At 37.9% G+C, this 21,194-nt stretch overlaps 3 protein-coding genes across 3 annotated transcripts in view; 2 read left to right on the top strand and 1 right to left on the bottom strand.

Annotated features, from left to right (window-relative positions):
* The window catches only part of LOC131885813 (uncharacterized), an 8,648-nt gene extending 5,523 nt beyond the window's left edge, over positions 1–3,125 (top strand). The window contains exons 8-14 of the mRNA XM_059233990.1: positions 934–980; positions 1,080–1,184; positions 1,257–1,380; positions 1,628–1,749; positions 2,442–2,524; positions 2,593–2,734; positions 2,800–3,125. Coding sequence (XP_059089973.1) covers positions 934–980; positions 1,080–1,184; positions 1,257–1,380; positions 1,628–1,749; positions 2,442–2,524; positions 2,593–2,734; positions 2,800–2,918 — 742 coding nt within the window. The 3' untranslated portion in view covers positions 2,919–3,125. The remainder of the gene's footprint in view (positions 1–933; positions 981–1,079; positions 1,185–1,256; positions 1,381–1,627; positions 1,750–2,441; positions 2,525–2,592; positions 2,735–2,799) is intronic.
* Positions 3,126–5,932: 2,807 nt separating this feature from the next.
* Positions 5,933–17,178, bottom strand: LOC131884423 (uncharacterized). Its single transcript, XM_059232194.1, has 18 exons — positions 17,060–17,178; positions 14,835–14,936; positions 14,664–14,695; positions 14,542–14,587; positions 14,171–14,191; positions 14,064–14,114; positions 13,819–13,955; positions 13,564–13,636; positions 12,708–12,806; positions 12,564–12,641; positions 11,782–11,814; positions 11,666–11,717; positions 11,554–11,594; positions 10,246–10,352; positions 10,161–10,177; positions 9,316–9,379; positions 6,260–6,419; positions 5,933–6,193 (listed from the first exon to the last, which is right to left on the bottom strand). Coding segments are annotated over exons 1-18 (1,263 nt in total). The 5' UTR covers positions 17,061–17,178; the 3' UTR covers positions 5,933–6,044.
* A 2,753-nt stretch (positions 17,179–19,931) lies between these two features.
* The window catches only part of LOC131884422 (uncharacterized), a 7,872-nt gene continuing 6,609 nt past the window's right edge, over positions 19,932–21,194 (top strand). Inside the window, exons 1-2 of the mRNA XM_059232193.1 lie at positions 19,932–20,175; positions 20,626–20,660. Of these exons, the coding sequence (XP_059088176.1) occupies positions 20,043–20,175; positions 20,626–20,660 (168 nt within the window). The 5' untranslated portion in view covers positions 19,932–20,042. The remainder of the gene's footprint in view (positions 20,176–20,625; positions 20,661–21,194) is intronic.

Raw genomic sequence — 21,194 nt, 5'->3', positions numbered from 1 at the left:
CCCATATTGGGAAGAACTCAAATGGAAAAAGTAATAGAAATACATAATTATGAGTCCAGACTAGAGCCCTTTCTAAAAGACTCGAGTCCGGCGAATTTCTCCGTATTCGGGTATAAGTCTCTAGAGCACTCAGATTCGAGTCTGTACTCACTCCTACACTAGTATGTAGCATAAACATTGAAGAAATGGGGCCAACACTAATCCAACACTGTATATTATGGTTCCCCAAACTGTTCGAATTTTTATGTACTCTATCAAATTGAAGTCATTTATGGGAACAGTCTCTACAAACAGGGAAACAAAAAAACGAAATTTGATGTAGTGGGTCACTTATTGGTTTGTATTTCATTGATACTACAAAACATCCAAGTACCTATATACAACTGAAGAAACGAATATTTTGCAATTGTATTTTAATTATTTTTATCACAGATATGATTAAAGATGAGGTCTGCATATGCGAAACTCCATGATCAGTGAACAAAATAATACACAATACTTTGTCACTTTTGCAACAATAATAGGGGTTACTTTCAATCATGTGTTTTTTTCAAAAGTTTCTATAACAAAAAAGCACAACTAGCCAGTTCTATAGTTCAAAAAGTGCTTTGAGCAACTTGGCAATAAAGCATTACTACAAGTGTTACAGTCTTTATCGAAAGAAAACATTAAAACATCCTTTCAAAATAGATCAAGCACGTTGATGAACAGTACAAGAGTAAGTCAATAAACAAAAATTGTTTCTTTTTCTTTTCTGTTTGCAAGAAGTGTTTCCAAATTTGATTATGATTCTGCAAAGGCAAATTTCAGAAAGGTCAAAGAATCGTTGCTGGTTGCAAAAAGAGAGCACTCGAACAACAAGATTTTGGCTTTTTGTTTTTTCTTCAATAGCTTTGGATAACTTCATGAATTGATTTTGATCGTTCTTTTCAGATTGGACTTTGACACAACCGTGTTGCGAACGGATCCCGGCTTGGCAGGTCTGTTTAAAGAGGTTTTTTTAATCAGAATTCAAAAAATAGATAGACGGAACAATTTACCCAGTCATCATTTTATTATTCACTCAAGCTTGATTTCAGGCATGTGCGGAGGAGCAGGAGATTCTCTTCAAGTTGGGAGCCCCTTCTCCCCATCACGTTTTGCTTTTCCACCCACTGTTTGTGGGACGTTGACTGGTCAACATAGTAAGCCACTGTTGATATATGAAAGTCTTTTTAAGTCTCTCTCACTTTCAATGGTACAAAAATGTCTTCTAGTGTATATTGAAAGCGCTCGGACGGGAAACACGGCGGGTTCTTTAGCCATCCAAACTGGAACGGCCCTTGGGGATCGACGATACAAAATCAAAGTCACATATGTGGATTGTCAAAGCCGACTAAGGTACGCATTATTCCTCCAATAACAGCTTGAAATCGCCCTAAGTGTTAGTATGAATTTCTTGGCCTTATGTTTAGTCACAATTTTCCGAATAAATCCTTTTAAGTTCGACTACGAAACCGACCTTTTCTTAAGACATGTCTTTGTATAAAAAAAACCATATGAAATTTGGGAAATTCATGCAGTTTGTCCTTGTGCGGTTGTCCAGTTTGTCGATATCATTGTTTTCTATCTTAATGTCTCATTTTAGGGCCCCGTCGGGTTGTGCTCAATTCTTTACTGGCGTGTCAGGCACAATTACGAGCTACAACTTCCAAGGCGGCGAATTTCTCCGAAATCAAGATTATACCCATTGCATCCGTCAAGAGGAAGGTACGTACCGGCCGTATTCATTTCTTATCAGGTTTTTTAACAACACTTTTTAGTTGGGCCAGTCAACTTTGCACACACATATGAAGGATTACCGACTAGTTTGAAAGCAACTGAGAGCAAATATCCAAAATCTTTATACCCTTCTTATTTAGGCATAGGAAAAATGTATAAAGTAAAGTTGAACACTTGGGGGATGACAGTTTATATAGTATAGGGATTAAAAAAGATTTGAGACTCTTACATCCTTAACTAATGGGGCCAAACGGTCAAATTAGGTGGCAGATCGAATAATATATGAATGGACAAATGTACGTCAAATGGTGTTGTCTTCGTTCAAGGAATTAACATTATAAGCAAATTGTGTATTGAAACCAGCAAATAACCGTTGGAAATTTACCATTAGATTACCTTTAGATACCCTATTGTTATTTATTTGATGTCGCTCATGCATATAGATAACTATAACTCTCATATAAAAAAGAGATCACAAGTCATGTGAAATGCAAAAGTGAATCTTGCTTATGCAATGTTCCCATCTTTAACTCAGAGTTCAAAACAAACGAGTCCCTCGAAGTTTCACCAAATATATTTGATAAATCAAAATCGAATCTTCGTTCCATATGGAGCAATTATCGATGGAAGTATTGCCATTAATTTTTAAATGATCTTGTTGGGAATTTTTATTGTTTCAGGTTTCTGCCAATTTCAGTTGTATGAGACACCCGGTGTGCCTGATGCCTTTTCGGTGTCAGAAAATGGGAATGGTCAAGCCCAGGTGAACAATCTCCGATTGGATCACGCTCTCGTTCATTTATTAATGCCTATTTCCATTTTCCAATGTAGGTACAAATATGCAAGAATCGAAATTTTGTGACTGTGCCAAGTATGGCCATAAATCCGAATGGAATAAGAGGCTTCTCTGATTATCGTTGTGGAATGACTTTCAGTAGTCAAAGTGGTGATACAACGCCAGGAGCACTTTTGTGTAAGACGAGTTTCTTTGGGAGTGTCTATGAATCTTTACTTACGTACATGCGCTTTTGATTTCAGCTACCCGAGTCACTCCATTTCGAGTTCAAGTGCATACATTGAAGGCCGACGACGGCAACCAAGTAACATTTGCTAATCTAAAGGGATTCTCCTTAGATTACAACCAAATCCCTTGTTAATAGTGACAATGAAATCCACGATTAATTAGCCACATCATTCACATTTTCTCTTGACCACGTTGCTTTGTGATAATGTTTGCTAAGACTAGGCTAAAGAAAATCCGCTCCATCAATCGCTGGAAAGGTTATATTAGCCAAGGAGTCACTGAGCTTGTTATCGTACATGGTATTAGTAGTTCAATAAATATGGTTTGTCTCGTCCCCTGATTCTCAGCTCCTTCTGCTATCTTGATTGATATTCCTCTCATTGAATTACATGACGGTTCCCCTCAACACTGATAAAGTGTTTTGTGCAAATGACAAAACTTCTAGTCACGATTTTCGTTGTTATATGCTTTTTCTATGTCCAAAAAATAAATGAAAATATTTCCCTTTTTTGAAGCAGGTAGTAAAACCTGAAAATAGTCTACAATCTTAGTTAAAACTTACTTAATGTCAATATTTCACAATTGTCAATCGTAACTTTAATCAAGCTTGATCTTTAAATTTTAACCAAATTATATTAACGTTGAATAAAAACATCGCTTGTACGTAGAAATCAATTATTGCAAAAAGTGACGAATTTGAAAATTAAACTGCCACATGTATCGTTCAAATTTTTCAAGAACATGATAGGATAGTGTAACTTTTGGTAATTAAGTAAAATCAAAGGCAGTTTTACATCTTCTGTAATTTTAAGTGACATCTTTTATCACTTAAGACTTTCAAATAAATCTTAAAGAAAACGGAAAAATATCATGTTATGTTGTGTCATTGAAAAAGACCATGATATGCCTTGGAATTAACTTGAAACACACTAAGGCCACATTTAGATCTTTTGAGGGTTTCAACTCTCAAGTTGTAATAACTAAGCATCAGCTAAACATAAGTTTGTGAAAGTTTACGTCAACCCATAACTAAGAATGCGTTTAATACTGATTGACTACGTTTTTGACAATGATACATACCATTGAAACAGTGGATTAATTTCCAAAGATCTCCCCTCCAAAAGTCGGACACAGTCGGAGATTGTTGAAGAAGGAGAGACAAGCAAGTCCATGTAGCCCGCCAATGCTGCATCCAAGTATGTGGTGAAGAAAGAGTGCTCTTGAGTCCCATCAATCGTGTCCATATTGGAGGCGGCATGATAAGCCATGAACTTTTTGACCCAAACTCTCATCTCGGGTGGTGTTGCCATACTAGAGAGAGTGCTTGGACGTAGCCCGACCTGCTCCCTCAATGCTGTACCTTGTCGTTGCAGTATCAAGGTTGGCGGTCCCTGTAGTGCTGCGCTTTGCACCCTATTCACTAAGGTTGCCATGTCCTTCTTGGCCGCCGCTAGAGTCTCCGGCGATCCGTCAATTGTCTTCAAATCCTTATAGAGCTCATCCACGGTCTCCACTTGCGTCGTGAAAGTACAAACCATCTCCAAAAACTAGTCCGTGTTGGTGATTTGCTCCGTGGGTTGACTGATGGACCTGCATGACGTCTCACAAATTCCCATTTGAACCGCAATCTGCTTCCTTTGCCTAGCAGCCGCCATCTTGTCTTCCTTGAAAATCCTCTGGTTCCTGGGATGCCAATCGCACGAGATGTGGCAGTCACTCCACTGACCCAACATGTGTAGAAGGAGACAGTCAAGAACCTTGCGTTGGAACTCACCTCAACATAATCGGCCCGCTTTGCCGGCAAAATTACCCCATGGGAGCGGGTCTGTGAATTCCCGTTGGACGCAGTCAACGGGAAAACTATACCGACAGTGCCATGTTGTATCCGGAAATAAGTGGGAACACGAATTGACGGAGACAATTTCCAATTTGTAAATCAGAACACAAGTGGGGTTTATTGGTCAGCTGAGAGACATGGAAATTGGAAGAATGAGATGGAAGGTGGAGGTAGTATAGTACAGAGACATCGAGCGTTGACAATTCGAATAATGGACAATTCTACAATGATAATGTCCTTTAAGCGATTCAATACTCTTATCTGAGCTACTTTTAAACATGTGTATTTCACAAAAGTTGTTCCTTTGGTCTCTTTGACAAAGAAAACATATCTAGATGTCTTGGCATTTGAGCAAACACTTAACCACAAAATATATCCACCGTGATCAGGCAAGTATCGCCTTACATTGAAGCAATTGCATCGCAGTATCAAAAGGCCAGACAGTTCAAAGTGCGCAATCGTATCATAGACGAAACAAGGACATGGCTGAACGGTGACCATTGCCTCCCCCAAACACTGATCTCCTGTTCGTCTGGATTTCCACATAGAGATCTCCGCCATTGCGAAATTGCAAGCTCCCCTAAGGCGAATTATGACAGGGTTGAACTTGCCAACGCCTTCTGTAAAGTGACTATTGTCCTGTAAAAATAAAGAAAACCTTTGGCTGTCTTAGGTCGTTTGACATTTCGACAGGAAACAAAAACTGTTACCAAAGTATCACCAAAATTCAGTGGTGGAAAATCAGACAGATTTCTTGAATTATTCCAAAATGCACTTCTAATTGATTAAATCAGGTAAGATTAAATGTAGGCCACTCTATTTTGAATCCAACCAAAGCAGTCCTAACAGAAAACTCTTGGATTGTAACGATCCACCTCGGAAATTTAAAGTTAATGGAACTTTGAGGAATATTACTCTACATATAACAACTTCGTTCTATTAATACTTCTCGTCCATTGATAAAACTCTTTATTACTCATTATGATAATCATAACAATGAAATTCATTCAGCATCCCTTAGAGGGAGGATGCCAATGTAGTAAAACTAGTTGTATAGCTAAGTTCACCATCGGCCGAGATCCAGCTAGTCGAGTTCACACTAACGCAGTTCCACATTGAGAAGGTCATTGTAGCGGGGTTTAATGTAGTCAAGTTCATTGTGAGGAAGATGATCCCTCTTGATGGAATTTCTCGTTGGGAAAGTTTGCTATGGCGGAGTTAGTTGTGGGGGAAACCAATGGGAACCCTAATTGGAGGTACTCGTTTTCTTACTCTCCTCGCCTCGCCGAAATGAAATGCTCAACTTTGACCCATTCATGCTTTATTTCTAAACATATCAATATGATAAGAACACAGTTTCAATTAAATATGGTTTGTCTGAAGTGAAAAAGAAGGATTTTTTGGACAAGTGTCGGGAGCATTTCAGCAATCTTGAAGCGCCCAATTGAGATTGAAACCTATAATTCCACCCGGGGCGACAGATTGCTCATTAAGCTCCGCATCGTTTGTGGCAGCGAGAGTTTTCTCATCTGCATCCGTTTTGAAAGAGATTCGGAACGGCTTCTGTGACGCTGAAAAAAACAAATTGCCTCTTTCAGAATCTAGATTGCAGTTCAGAAACCAAATTGTTCCCTCACAACAAATTGATTCTGTATTATCTGTTCTTGAGTTACGAACAAGAGCCAAATGGAAGAAGCGTCCACATATCCTGCTGTTAAAAACAGTGATCACTGGGGTCACCCCAACCACAAACATAGGTGATCCCAATATTGGTGAGTCCCTTCGGGCTCCAGGAATCTGCAATGTAAGAAAAAAGTTCATCTAGGGACATCACGAAATTAAAACGCTTCTAATCTAAACTGACTAACTAACGAAACTTTTTGATAACCAATGGGCCACAAAAATGGAATGGACATAAGCTAGTTAGAGGTCGCTCCATAGCATTCTCGATTTATTCCTTTTCACTCAATTCTTTTTTTGCGACTTTGTTTTCGTTATTGCGCATTCAAGGAATAGGATCTTACTCTCAGTCATCAATTAACAAGGACTTACAATGTGATAGCGATTTGTTGTGGCATTTGACTGACAAGTTATTACCTCTTTTTCATTGGTTACTATAAAAAATGCACTAAACTTTTCGTGAAGGTGCAAAGATAGGTTCCAACTTTGATTCCAACTCTCAGTAACACCATAGCACTAAGCCCGTCATTGCATTCTTAATTGTGATGTTACTATCGATGAGTTGAATCTCCCACTTTTGTTGTGCTCACCTTGGGCGAACCGAAGAAATGTAAAAGGGTCACTTCTCTTGTGAACTCCGTTGAGCTAGGCTTGTTCTCTGGTAAAATAAATTCAGGTACCACCCATTTCTACAACCGCTTCGCTCCGCTAACACTCGACTGCATAGAAACCCAACGTAACACCACAGGAGTTTGCATACAATTTTGAATTTTAAATTTTGAATTTTGATTTTTTTTTTTAATTTTCGGACATGTAGTTTTGATTATTTTCTCTGAGCAATGCATGAAAAATTCATCATCCTGTATAGTGGCCCATTTCATGCGACCATGTGGCAAAATACGAAAGTGCGGCTTCAACAGAATTAGATTGAATGTTCAAATTGTTGAAAAAAAATGTGTTACAAATACTACGACAAGAATAAGTTCAACATACGTAAGAAACCAAAAGGTGATGAACAGACATAGAAGTATAAGAAAAAGGGAAGGATAGATGAAAAATTTCAGTACTGTGAATCACAGATGTCAAGATTGAACCGATCTTGTGTACGTTTGCTACAATAATGGCATTTGGCGTACAAAACGTGGGTGACTCAATATTACGGGAGATTCTTGGATCAAAGGGATTGACACGCGATAAGTGAGAAAAGTTGTATCGGATAATTTCCAAAAACGTCACCAACGATTACTTGCAATCTAAATACCATGAATGTCAATTTAGATTTCTGTCCTTAAATTTGATTTCCGGTGTGTAATTTGGGATAGTCGATCATTAGATACATTTCTTTTTGTGTAGGCTAGCTCCCACGAGAAAAGTCTTCATCAACAACAGGTGATGCGAAAAGTAAAATGATCATGCTTTGTTGAGCGAGCACAAATTCAACGCCACAAAATACTTAGTTTTAACCTACATCAAGAACTCCTGCCTATAAGTACTGTGCGTCACTAAAAAGTAGCGCCTTTTTTATGCAAAATCACAAAATTAACATCGGGAATTAGTTTTTAAACAGCTTGTAACGTAAGTATATGTTAGTGCCTTCAATAAATTCATTTACAATAGTAATGGAAGAGGCAAACAACGCTGCGTCTGATTCAAGAGCAAGAAAAAAGCAATTTCGAGACTTCCCGAACAAGTCAAAGAGGGCTTTGAAGGCCAACAAAATGGCCTGGGTTTGATAGCTGAGTATCTTAGAAGCAAGAGGATCATGAATGGTGATTTCTGGCAAATGCAAATGGGCTAAATGGCAAATAAATTTGTTTATAAAGCCTAAAAGCAGCCAAAAAGTTGGTAATGCAGCAAAAGAGTTCAGAAAACGGCAAAGAAAAAAGACACAAAATACTGGCGTAAAGTACCATTCATGGTCTTCCTGGACTAGCTCTTAGTTAGTTGAAGAGACTTCACTTGTGACTCCAAACTTTTTGGCTGGAATAACCTATCAAACGTATTGTGCAGTATTTTTGGGGTGCTAAGGCTGGAGGAGCGATCTTCACCCGCCCGGCGAAACTAGCCATCACATCGCCCGTATATTTATCCGATAAGCATTGTCATAGTCCAGTATCCGCTTGCTTAGCGTCAAAAAGTTTCCTTTGAAGAAAGGTCGGGGACGAGAATCGAACCTGTGACCTTTTTTCATTTTAAGAAACTATGCTAACCACTAGGCCACGTCTCCTCCCTATTGCATTGCAATAATGAATAAGATTTTGAATTGCCGAATTAATTAAAGGCAGCTAATTGGGGTGCATTGTGAAAAGAGTTTTGATGGAAGGTATTAGATGTCGTGGCGCAATGAAAGAGTTTTCAAACTTTGTGATTTAATATCAAATTATAATCCAAATGAATTTTGAGGTTGAGATGAGAATGATGTCTGTAGGTTTACAAGAATGCGCAAAATGTACTTTTTGAGCAAGCTATGAATTGATACATTCTTTTGAGCATTTTTCTTTCTGCTTATGACAACAACTAGATCTAAAAGTAGCTGCTATTTTCATAGGACAAAATATGAGCATAAAAAAGTTGAATGAATGTTGTCAGTGCACTTAAAAACGCCACATTTTGGCCACTTTTTATTCAAAAATGGTACAAAAAAAATTGCCAAAAAATTTAAAAGGGACAAATTGCAAATGAAACCTTTTGAGCCCAAAAACTATTTTCTTGTCTTTTGTGCCTCTAATCAAGAGTTTTAAACTCAAAAATCTCAATATTGCTATAAATTTTCCTGCCTATCAATCAAAAGCAACATATCCTGGCTCCAACAGGGTTCTGTGAAAACAAAGTGAAATTGAGCAGCCATCACCAAGCAAGAAGTGGTCACATTACGTTTGTATATGTTCTCAGCCACTTGAAAAGTTTCGGTAAATAATGAAAAAACTTGTTGTTGATGTTCTATGAAGGTGACATCATTTTCTATGTAGACGTAAAATATATAGTAATATAATAAACAGGACTGGTACTTTACCATGAGATAGTCACTAGAGCAATCTTTTTCGTTCTCGCCAGTGGCAATGACTTCTTGGGTCGCACTAAAATATAAAAAAGCCATTAAATTTCGCAAAATGACACCTTTCTTTTATGTTCTGCGCTTGATCTTTGTTCTCCGAATGAAACTAAATCAGCTATCAAATAAGCCAATTGAATTTTTGGTAGGGGGATTCGGGGAGGGTTTTGTTACAAGCAAATGCGCACTACTAACATACAAAACTATTTTCATTCAAAAAGAAAATAGTTTTTTATTCATTTTGATGTAAAAGGGCAGATTTACTATGGTATATTTAGCCCCTTTTGTTGAGGTAAAATACCCTTGGTTTGTAAGATGTGCCAAACTTTGGACTTTTTATTTTTTTGCAAACAAAATGGTGTGATGTAAAGAGGTCATATTCAGGGAATGTGATTTCAGCCATGTGAGGTAAAGAAAATTTAAGAAAAATGTGATGCAGCAAACTGATTTTGAACATCTTTTGGAAGAGGAATTTGGATTAACATCACAGCCAATTTATTCACTCCTTGATCCATTTGAATTTTCAACTATCGAATGAATTATGATACAAAACCGAAAAATGTCATTTTTGGTAAAGTTATGCAATATACAAATATCTTGGCTCAATATCAAATTATTGTTTCCTCCAACAAGTCAGAAAATAAAAAAAAAATTGACACATTAAGTCTATGCCCGGTGCAGGTTGGTTGTGATGTTTGTTTAAATGCTCCCTGAGCCAAAAAATGCCCAAAATCAGGGTGCCCCACGTCCTTTTTCCCTGAATATCCTTTGATTCACATTTTTACTAGCCCTTGATTGTTTTCTACCTCAATCCAAACGAACCCTAAAACAGAATGAACGATTCTGCCATTAGTGACGTGAATAATCTTAGTTGGAATTTTTTTGAATTACCTGTCCCACTCCTACCACTCCCATTGTCGCCACCTGGTAGCAAATGGCACATTTCCCCATCTCTTGTCGAAAACACATCGTGTAGCACTGGTTTGACAAATGAGTGGCTGTAAACGAGAAGGAAATATGAAAATATGTCTCACATACTACTTTGTCGTACAAGTGGGCAGAGGTAGTTTACGTTAAAATTGAACTTTATTATTTAAAGCCCACTAAATTAGTTCAAAAGTCATGGAAATCAATACCAAATTGTAGAATTGATCGAAAATGCCAAAAGGTCAAGCAGCGTCTAGAAATGAGGAACTATGAAATTACGAAATAATGAACAAAACAGATTTGATAACATAAATAAGAGGGACATAGTGCAAGAATTGCTTTCAATTCTTCACAAGAACTGATTTCTCAAGAAATCTTGTGCGTGTCTCGACAAGCACGTTCATTCTTTCAAAACCTTTATGACTTGCAAAAAAATTTTAGAAGACGTGATTTTGCGAAAACAATGTCCGAACAAATCAATCTACTCGGTCATCACCTTGAGACAACTAAGTTTGGCTCAAAAGGGAGCTTAACAACATCTTATTTTGGATAACCGGAAGCTTTTCTTCCCTCTACTTGGCAACTGAATACGATTAGTCGGCAATGACACACTTTGGGAGACAAAGTGACGGAGGGAGTGTTAGTGCCGATATACGTTTTCATTCATTCTAAATCATTGAATACAAAATTTAAATCATTGCAATCAAAGGCAAGTATTCTATGTAATGCTCCATTCTAAGCGGTTCGTTCCCAGCTTTATTTATTAATCGCCTATCCAACTGACTGAAAGGCGGCCAAAGATTCTAATCTTAAGTGGTCATTGTTTTCAAGCTTTGACCATCTCTCCTGAGTTCCCTGAGACGGATTTTGGGCCAAAATTTGACAAATGTTATTCATTTGACCAGACTTTTTATAATTTTATGATAATTATTTTATTATAAGTTTTTAGATTTTATTGTAAGTTAATTTCGGAAAAATGAAAGGTTCATGAAGCATATAAGGTGCAAAAAATTGATGAAGGTTTCAAAATAGGGCCAAGTCAATGCTAAGTTTATTGATCAGTGCATTCTAGGCATGAGTAGTCTTTTACTTCTTACTTTGGTTTAATGTTTCTTGCGTTTAGAATGGGAATTCTTCAAAGTGTTAATCAAAATTGAAATCTTAAAAATATCTCTCTCATTCAATATGAAGCATAGGCTTTTGTCTTTTTTAGGCTTGGCCTCATGACAAGAGATATTTTCGCATTAATCTAATCAAGTGAATTTTACTTACTCCCCAAAGGAACAAGTGCAGATTGGGTAGGAAAGTTGTAACTAGAAAGGAAGCAGAGGTGTCAACTCATTGACAAAGGCAACATTAGATCCTCACGGAGTGGTCTTTTCACCTGGCTATGGTTCCGGTGTTTCCAGTGAAATATTGCAAGCATCCGTCTGGGCCTGAAATTGAAAGATCCCTTTTCATTTTTGGACATTGTCAAATTTCGTCAATTTCCTCGTTTACCTCCCATTTCTTGTCCACAAAGGTACTGGGTGACTAAAAGTTAGTGAAAAGGTCATGATGTATTGCATTAAAGCCCGGTTGAAAAAGATAACGACAATAAAGAAGTTGGCTTTACTCAAAAATCGAATTGCACTTACACTCCTGAAAAATCACAACTTTGCAGTTTGTGAACATCAGCACGTTGAAATCCATTATGAATGCTTGTAAAACTAAAGCATGTTATATTGCTCAGCTAGAACCCCAAGCTTACAAAAAACACAATTTAAAGGAACTAAATACTTTCATTTTATCCTTAGCTTCATTGTCATCTTCTTTTAATACACCCTCAAAGATAACTGCAGAAATTCCCATGAACAGTAAAGAAAATCCATGTAAAATTGTAGGGCGGGCACCCTGGCTTTGACCATCTTGTAGAGGGAGAATTTAGACAAACTCGAAGCTAACTCGAACTGTGATCCACTTGAATTTTCAGCTATCGAATAACTTATCATACAAAACTGAAAATAAATGGCAATCTTTGTGAAGTTCTTACTCTGCACTAATATCTTGGCTCAATATCAAAATAATGTTTTCTTCAACAAGGTGACAGATTGAAAAAAAATAGTAAATTCAGTCTGTGTACAGTACAGGCTGGTTGTGATGTTTGTCTAAGTACTTCCTCCACGAAATAAATGCCTAAAATCAGTATGAGGCATGACATTTTCCTTGAATTTCTTTTACTAAACATGGCTTATTGACAAATGCATTACTGAGTAATAAATTGATGCATTATTAGCACTTACCTTTGATGTCATAAGTAGAACTGGTTCGTCCCAAATTGAAAGAGGCTACATGGCATCTATCGCTAGCATCCACAATCACTACAAATATAAGAAGCACGCTCGTGGGGTGTTTGGTCAACTTGGTATAAGGTTTTTTTTTCGTACTGTGTTGGCCAGTGTTGAAGCCACAAATTTGAGGAGGAGCCACGTTTCCAGGAGATGTGATCGAAAAACGGTCGGTTGTGCAGTCACCAATAGCACCACCTAAAAATAAATGCAGAAGTTTTGTCTCAATGTTTCCCCATGATTATGATTTTGGACTTAGAGCCATTTTCCAACTTTATTTCCACAGTTTTTGAGTAACAATTGATGATTTCACCTTCACGTTCAAGCACACTACTAAGAGATAACCCAACGCTGAAGCAGCATCTAGCGAGTTTTCAAAAAGCTTTCCTCTCCAGTCCTGATGGACTCCGTCCGCTAGGAACAAGGACGATTTCATCAGTGGTCAGAAACAGTTGAAAACGTTTACCCCAGTTAATCAAATAAGTTCGCCTTCAACTCATTTCTGTTCTTTTATACGCGTTTGTCTATTTTCAGCCCAATCAAACGTTTGCATCGAGAGGTATGAAATTGAAAAATAAGCCTCAAAGGCATAAAATGAATGAGCTTGCGTCACACTTGTAATATCTTACCAGTGGTGCTATGCCATTCAATTTTGCTGTCCTTGCGCAAAGTTTTAAGATCTTATAAATTTTGACACAAGCACTCGATCGAGTCAAAAAAATGACTTGTTCTTTCAATGTCAAGCAAAGTTTAACTCAATTGAAGGAGAAATCCTTTGACGCATTGAGGTAAAAATTCTCAATTTCTTGCACGGGTATATTCTCTGTACGGCGATGACGTCATCCTTAGTGCAGGTTTGGTTACCTCGTGAACAAAAAAACAGACTTTTTGATAAAAAAAATTCATTGCAATCAATGTTTTGCATAATGAGTCTATAGATTATTGTTGCTCTTACCATTATTGGAAAGAGCAGCCATCGTGGCAACAGTCTCAGTTAACCCTAACACGGGTTGGGCCAAATCAAAGGACTGGAAAAAAAGTAATGATAAGCACCGACAATTGATACTTTGTAAATACTACGGTCAAGTCGATAAAGAGCAAGGGTTGTGCGATGCTTTAGCGTAGTTGCATCCCAATGGGAGCCACGATTTTTTATCATGAAATTGCAACATTCCCAAGGGATAAACGTATCATTTCTTCTAATAGTTACCCTGAAGTCAAACCGGATACGACAGACAGTGTCACAAGTCTTGCATACGGTATATGCGCAATTGGTCTCTGCCATGACGGTCGTGCGGGACAAATATGTACAATTGTCTCTGGTCGTTTGTCCACATCCCAAGATAACTGAAAGGGACAGTGCATTGTCATTGTAATACGTAGATACCAGAGCGCATTACTCTTTCTGTCATGTTCATTTCGGAAACGTCATTATCATTACCAATTGATACTTACAAATACAGCACACGCCAAATCCACCGGCACAAGTTCCCGACGCTACGCCATCTAAAAATATCATCTGTGAAGACGTGTTCGGGAAGGTTTATAATGTGTTCACTTACTTCTCACTTGACATTCCGAGGCTAAAACAATAAGAAACATATGAATGGGCCTGACTGGTCGTAACGTTAAGTTGCTTATGGATGGAGGAACAACGCAATGTTAACCGCTCAGCCAGTTTATTGAAATTTATCTCTTACGTATTTGATCGAGATTTCATCTCTTTACCTCAATATAAGTTCAAGAAATATCTAGCAAATTTTAAGAAATGCTTTTCGAAGGTGTATCAAGAGTCAATTGGCTGGAAAAAAGGCTCCAGAAAAAATAAAAGTATGTCAATTCAATCAAATAGACAACTAAAAAATCGGCAGTCGGATAGAAAAAGCAGCACTCAAATATATTTTTTATCAGTTTGGAGTTTGAGGTTTCTTACCAGTGTAACAAGTTCCATTTCTTGTCGCAGATTGACAAGGACCATTCTAAAATAATTGACGACATTATCTCATTAGAATGACATTAATCTCTTACTCTCTAAGCTCAGGAATTAGTGCTTGCCTGGAATCTGACAACCTGGAAAAGAGAGAAAGCTAAAAAGCAAATGAAATCCGTCATAGATTTGGTCGTTACGTCAAACTAGCATAGAAAACGAATATTTCGTCAAACAATTGAGGAAGGGCAAAAATGTTTGGAATTTACCGGTAGGTGCAATTTTGTGCCATCGCTTACCTTTTCCCTGTCGAGCTCCATTTTCGTCAATCGTAAAATTCAAGTTGAGGGAAACATCAACAAAGACCAAGATGACAATCGAAGCGATAACGAAGTTCTTCACTAAAAGAGAAAGAAAAAGATATAAATGCAGTGTGTAGAGGATGTAAACGACAATTTACTTGTTTTATCAAGAGAACAAAGTTTTCAAAACCAAGCACAAATATCAACACAGGAGTCTGAACGGTAGCGCAGATCCGACTTGATTGACACCGCCGTAGATCACAAATATTGTCAGTGTGGCTTGGCCGACAATTTGCTGTTTTTAAGTCATTAAGGGGAGGATGTATTTGATTTAAAGCAAGATTCAAAGACTTTGTGCACTCCTCAAAACACCACATTTAGTAGAACCGCACAAAATTCGATGGGAAGAAAGAGTTCAATCCTTCTATTGTTGAAAGCCAATAATCCAGAGGGCCTAGGGCACACTTGAATCTTTAAGGGATGGAACTCCTGAACGTATTGCCAAGAAGCCCAAGTATTCTATGAGAACAAGTGGGCATTCTAACCGGTCATTTCTATCCTCGTTACTCACTAAAACCTCAATAAGTTGGAAAGTGCAACTTTTATTTGATGAAGCATCACCTATGAGCCTTAAACTTAACTAGCAAGCAGTAATTGCCAATTCACCTGACATTGGTATTTTTGCAATACCTATAGTCTTAAGATGTCAGTATTTCGATCCATTTTTTTACTTCAGTTATATGACCAACGAAGGCAAATCTATTTTCTTCTTAACTTCTTTCTTCGTGGTAAGATAGCATGCATAAATTCAGCCATTCCATGTGTGAGGATTGTTCCAAAAGGTCAACATGGTGTATGGAAAATCGATCAACTTTTAGCGCCTTGGTCTCTCTCTTACATGAGACCTCCCGATCAACTGACAAGGAACCCGTAGGACTGCTTCTACTCGATCTGTCTGCTGCCTTTGACACTCTTGATTGGTCCATTTTCATTAAAAAAGTCAGAATTCTGCGGCTTTGACTGGAGGGCAACGAAATGGATGCGATCAGTTTTAGAGGAGCGAAACTCAAGCAATAGAAGTGGAGGGCGACTTGTCCTCACTCCCAGGAATTATCTGTGGTTCGCCCCAAGGGTCCGTCCTGTCACCACTCTTATTTTTCATACCTGCAGCTGATCTTTCTTTCTGGATTAATCGAAATGAATAGATCGGTTTTGCGTATGATTCGATTGTTGAAGTTAACGTGTAAATTTTACAAGGACCAACAACGAAGTTGGAGAACGTCGCCAATTGTGAAATTGAATTCATTGCGGCAAACAGTGTGAAAACAAACGCCTCAAAGGCAACGCTAATGTTGCTGGAGGGGAAAAATACCTCCCACGTTCCTATACAGATTATGGTGCATGGTCCCACAATGTTAGACCAGTCTGAATGCAAGATGGTGGGAATCCAATCCCAAAGGAATTTGAAATGGAACACATATATCAGGTTGTTGGTGGGAAAGCCGAAAGGAGTGCTTGGGTAACTAAATATTAGTACTACTACTACTATTTCTACTACTAGCCAAGTGAATCCAAGGCTCCCCTAGAGCATGATTAACGATACTGAAACTTGAAATAGGATGAATGATGAGTAGGATCAAAAGTGATCAGAGCACCGATGTTGAAGCAAAGTAAAAATCATTGAAGGTACATTCTTGACCGTGTTATGTCTTTTGGGAGTGTATAGCGGTGAAATTTAAGGTAGGAGAGCAGGGCATTCTGTGCAAAAATTACTTTAATACCATTTCAACCCACACAACAACTTGCACCTATTCCTTCACAATTTCCCTTACACACACTACACACAAAACAAAAACGAGATTCGTCTTGTTTTCGTTTCAGTTTTTGAGTAACAATAGCTCATAAATTTTGAAATACATATCTTATTCGTGACTATTTTGATACTCGGGATTATGAAGCCTACGTACAATAAATCAAACCAGGTTTTCATGGTTTAAAACCATTCCAAAGACTTCGCGCTCCATCAAAGTGTTTTGGTATTATTCCTCCCCTCAAATGCTATCATATAAATGCAAGACAAATAAAATAATTCAGGGGCATGATTTAGGGTAGTGTTAGAATTGAACCGAATCAAAAAAGAAAGAAGTTACATGTTTTCTTAATGAACAAGTGTTAGTTCAGGGAAAAAGCTAAGAACCAAAAAATAATAATTATCTACTCACTCTTGCTTGAGGTTTGCTCAGTCTTGCGTTGCAGATTGAAATGAAGACCTCTCACTCCTATTTCACCAAACCACACGACACTCCTAAATTTGGTAAATCGGGCCCTCCTTCCCTCCTTCAGTGAAAACTGGTCCTAAAAGCCCGAATCCCCTCTAAAGGTCTTCATTCAAGAGGAGCCTCTCAGATTGATGGGCCGTTAATGAGGCGAGTTACGATGTATTATGAGGCAACGCAATCCGCAACCAACTTAAAGGAAATGCAATGACAATTGGAATGCTTAGAGATAATTATGCTCAAACGTTTGACGTCCCGTGAAATAAATCCCTTTATGTTTGTTCTTGCTTAAGATGAAGAGGAATGACAATAGCATGAGCATTTGACTTGACCAAACTACCATTAACTGCAGATATGTCTCATGGACATTTTTGGTTCCAACAAGACTGCAGTGTGTGTGCGTCGGGAATGAGCTTGAAGACATTTTATATCGGGGTTCCCAAAATAAAGTTCCAATTCAAGGAATCAGTGGGTTTTGGCTACTGATGGGATCAAATGATTCAAATATCAAATTGCCAATGGATCAACCTCCCATGCTAACTTTTGCGACCTAAGGTTGGCAAATTAAATGTTTAATATCGTAAGGTATTGCTTTCGGCATGTCGGAAAACCTTTGCTCAGGCTCAACGTAGTCCTGTTTTATTTTTTATCAAATTTGGGTTGCAGCTTTACTCAAACGTAAGATTTTAAGTTGTGTTTTGATTGGCTGGAGTCTTCCTTTTTTTCAAGTGTTATGGCAACCATAGTTTTGACTTTTTTTTAATATGATCACTAGTTTTGATTGGTTCTGTTGAAACCGAGGCAACACAGAGTACCGAAATGTCTTCAGAATATTTAAAAACAAACCTTCATCGGAATCGATAGGAGCGGCATTTCTGTACCTACGTAGAACTCTACCACTAACCATCAAATTCGTTGGCATGGCATTATGAATCCCCTTGGCGTGTTCCTCACGTTCATTGGAATTGTTTATTTGTTATTCAAACCTCTTGGGTGTTCTTAGCTTTGATTGAAAATGATTTTATTATCATGCTTAGAATTAGGCAGATCAATCTGAATTAGCCATGTGAAGCAATGGAAGTTCAAGGAAAAATGTATTAGGGCACCCTGATCTTGGCTATTTTGCGGAGGGAGAATTCAGACAAACATGACAGCCAACCTGCAGTGGGCAAAGACTTAATTTGTTATTTATTTCAAATTGACGGCTTGTCGAAGCAAACAGTATTCTGAAATTGAGCCAAGATATTAGTGCAGAGTCAGAACTTCGCCAGACATGACACAGTTCAACTTTACTCGATAGTTGAAAATTCACGTGGATCACAATGCGATTTGGCTGAGATGTTTGCTTAAATTCTTCCTCCACAAAAGGCTCAAAATCAGGGTGCCGCAATTGCTTTTTCCTTGAATTTCATTTAATTCACATGGCTAATGTAGAGAGAATCAAACGTCAATATGAAACAATCGCTTTTAGCTTTAGAACAGGTTTTTTATTTAGTTAAAGAATGCTTTTAGTGGACCAACCACCCCCACTAAAATTGAAGTTTCGTAAGGCCGGTGCATTTATGTTACCACAAATAGGCTGATAAACCATTTTATGCAGATAGTACCATTCCTCATTGCCATTTGAGTGTGAAGTGCACTCTTTCAAGACTGGTTCTGCATTGGTGCTCTCAAACAGTACTTTAATAGGGTAAAGAAAAGATATGGAAGGTTTTATGTCGGCTGTCATTGCCTTGGCCCTTTGAGTCTACATTCTTAAGAATACCGTAGTTTGAAATGCATCTGATAAGAAGTTAACTGGCTGGGTTTAACGAGAGAACAAAAAGGTTTGCCATTGATTTCTTTTGTCCACATCTTCCACTCAGAAAGAAACTGTGACAATTTTGCGTTGGGTAGGTCTGATCTAGAGTTCTGAGGGAGAAAAATGTCGCTCCCACCAAGAAAGCGGATTTGCATCAACACTGCTCGCTCACCATCGTAATAGTAAACCATCGAAGAGAGAGCCGTCCATAATGGCAGGTTCAAAATTAAACATCTCTTATTGAAATGTCATTTTTTATCAAAACATTCATCAAAGAATAAATTCATATCTTTTAATTTCTTACGGGGGATTTCATCCCCTGTATCGGGGGAAAAATCCCATTATATAAAAAAAGTGACTGTTATTGTCTTAGTTGATGAACAAACGAAGAAGTCGTCTCACTCTGCAGAGTTCACCGGTCGCAGAGGAATGCAATCTATCGCAGACTCAAGTTGATTCATCCCACGATCAGACTAGTTCTTTCAAGTATGAAATTTCAAAGCGTCCATCAACCAAAAGGTCTCATCAACCTAAGGGTTAACCAACTGGCATTTTCTTACGCTTGAGAGCACTAGATATCCAAAACTTAGGGAATGACAGGAGGTTGACAAACGACCTCAAGGCATGCACCTAACGTTCAACTTAGTTGCTAACAAGAGATGTAAAGCTACTTAAGAATTTATCCAATTGTCAAGAGGCAGTCATTGCATCAGAGTTTGGATTATCTTGGACTGCTTGCCACTGCAGAGGTATTTAACTCATGCAGGGATTGCAATCCATTACAATGAACCAGTATCATTAACCATCTAGGGCTGATCGGAAACCTGCTGCTTTGGTGTACTCATTTTCTAATCAAAGTTACGCTATGCGATTAACCAAAGTGCATTGCTCGCATTTCATATGTACTGGTTGCTTAAGATATGGGTAAGTAGAAGTGCACCTGTACCTCGACGGCTTTCTGGGTGTTGCTTGATTGGTATCACTAATGCCGCAGTCAAATTCATGCACCAGTATTTTTGCCAAGCAATCATTCAGGTTGGTACCTGGCCCGTTGGTCAGCGAGCTGCGAAAGGTTTGGTCATCTTTCGAAGACGGTGGGACCTCATTCTGCATTTAGACTTTGAGAACATGGGATATCACGGTTCGAACTTGTCAGCATGTCTGATTCTTTTCTTCACGATTCCACTACTACTCACTCTCATAGAGGCCAAAGGAAACAAATCTACCAATTTAAGTCTAGATGGACCTCATCGCACAGGAAGTTGGTTTGAATACAGGGTAGTCTCAATTTAGTGTTCCATGGTAAACAAATAGTTGTTCTGAACTCAATGAGCTAATATGGTTCTATTTGGAATTTCATTTAAAGACTAATGTTCCATGAATATTCAGACAAACTTTCATCGTTTTTTTTTCATTTCGGAAAATCATGATCCTTACTTGGAGCATACCACTCGATCTCAAATGATATCCGCTCTACGTACATGCTCTCAAAAAACATCCTTATTCTTGAGCTCATTTGAGAGCCTAAATTTGATTGACTTTTTGATAGTAGTTTGAACTGTATTCAGTACTTTTGCCATATACCAACTTCTTTGGCGAATCAAGTCAAAATATCTGACTAAAATTGGAGGGACACTAATTTAGGACTACCTTGTTCACATTTGAAAATGACGAAACAAATTGAAATGTCATTAATTTTCTTTCTTTTTAGAGCTATTCAGCTTGTTCAATGTCGTTAGATTTCCGGTAAGTACAAAACATTATTTTAACTTTCATGAAATTTTGTTTGTCTGTGTCGTATTCTGCGAGACTTGCTTTTTAATTCTTAAAAAATCAGATGGGACAATATCATTTTATCAACTATTCGTGAAACTCGGAGACGAAAACTTGAATGGAACACATCAGGTCAATTCTCGGTTGAAAATTAAATTTTCGTTTTTTAATATGGGGGAATTACATTGAACAATTTTTGTGACAAATTGTTCCTACGTTGAAAAATGAAAAGAATGATTATGAAAACACTTCGAAGTACTTAAGTTACACCTATCTGAAATTATGGATGAACGAGTACGTTTTGCAAGACTTATATATTCTAATGTTAAACTTGTTCTTATTGGACTAACTCAGTTCAACACAATATAACTCAGCGACAGTGTTTGAAATTTTGATATCCACAGGTAATTGCGACAACTATTTACAATCTTTAAGCGCAATGAAAAAAACATTTGAAAGAATTTAAGATACTTTTAACGCGCAGTTGCATATTTTCAACCATCCTGT

The sequence above is a fragment of the Tigriopus californicus genome, chromosome 8, assembly GCF_007210705.1.
Source record: "Tigriopus californicus strain San Diego chromosome 8, Tcal_SD_v2.1, whole genome shotgun sequence".
Classification (NCBI taxonomy): domain Eukaryota; kingdom Metazoa; phylum Arthropoda; class Copepoda; order Harpacticoida; family Harpacticidae; genus Tigriopus; species Tigriopus californicus.
This window is presented reverse-complemented; position numbering and strand designations above follow the sequence as displayed.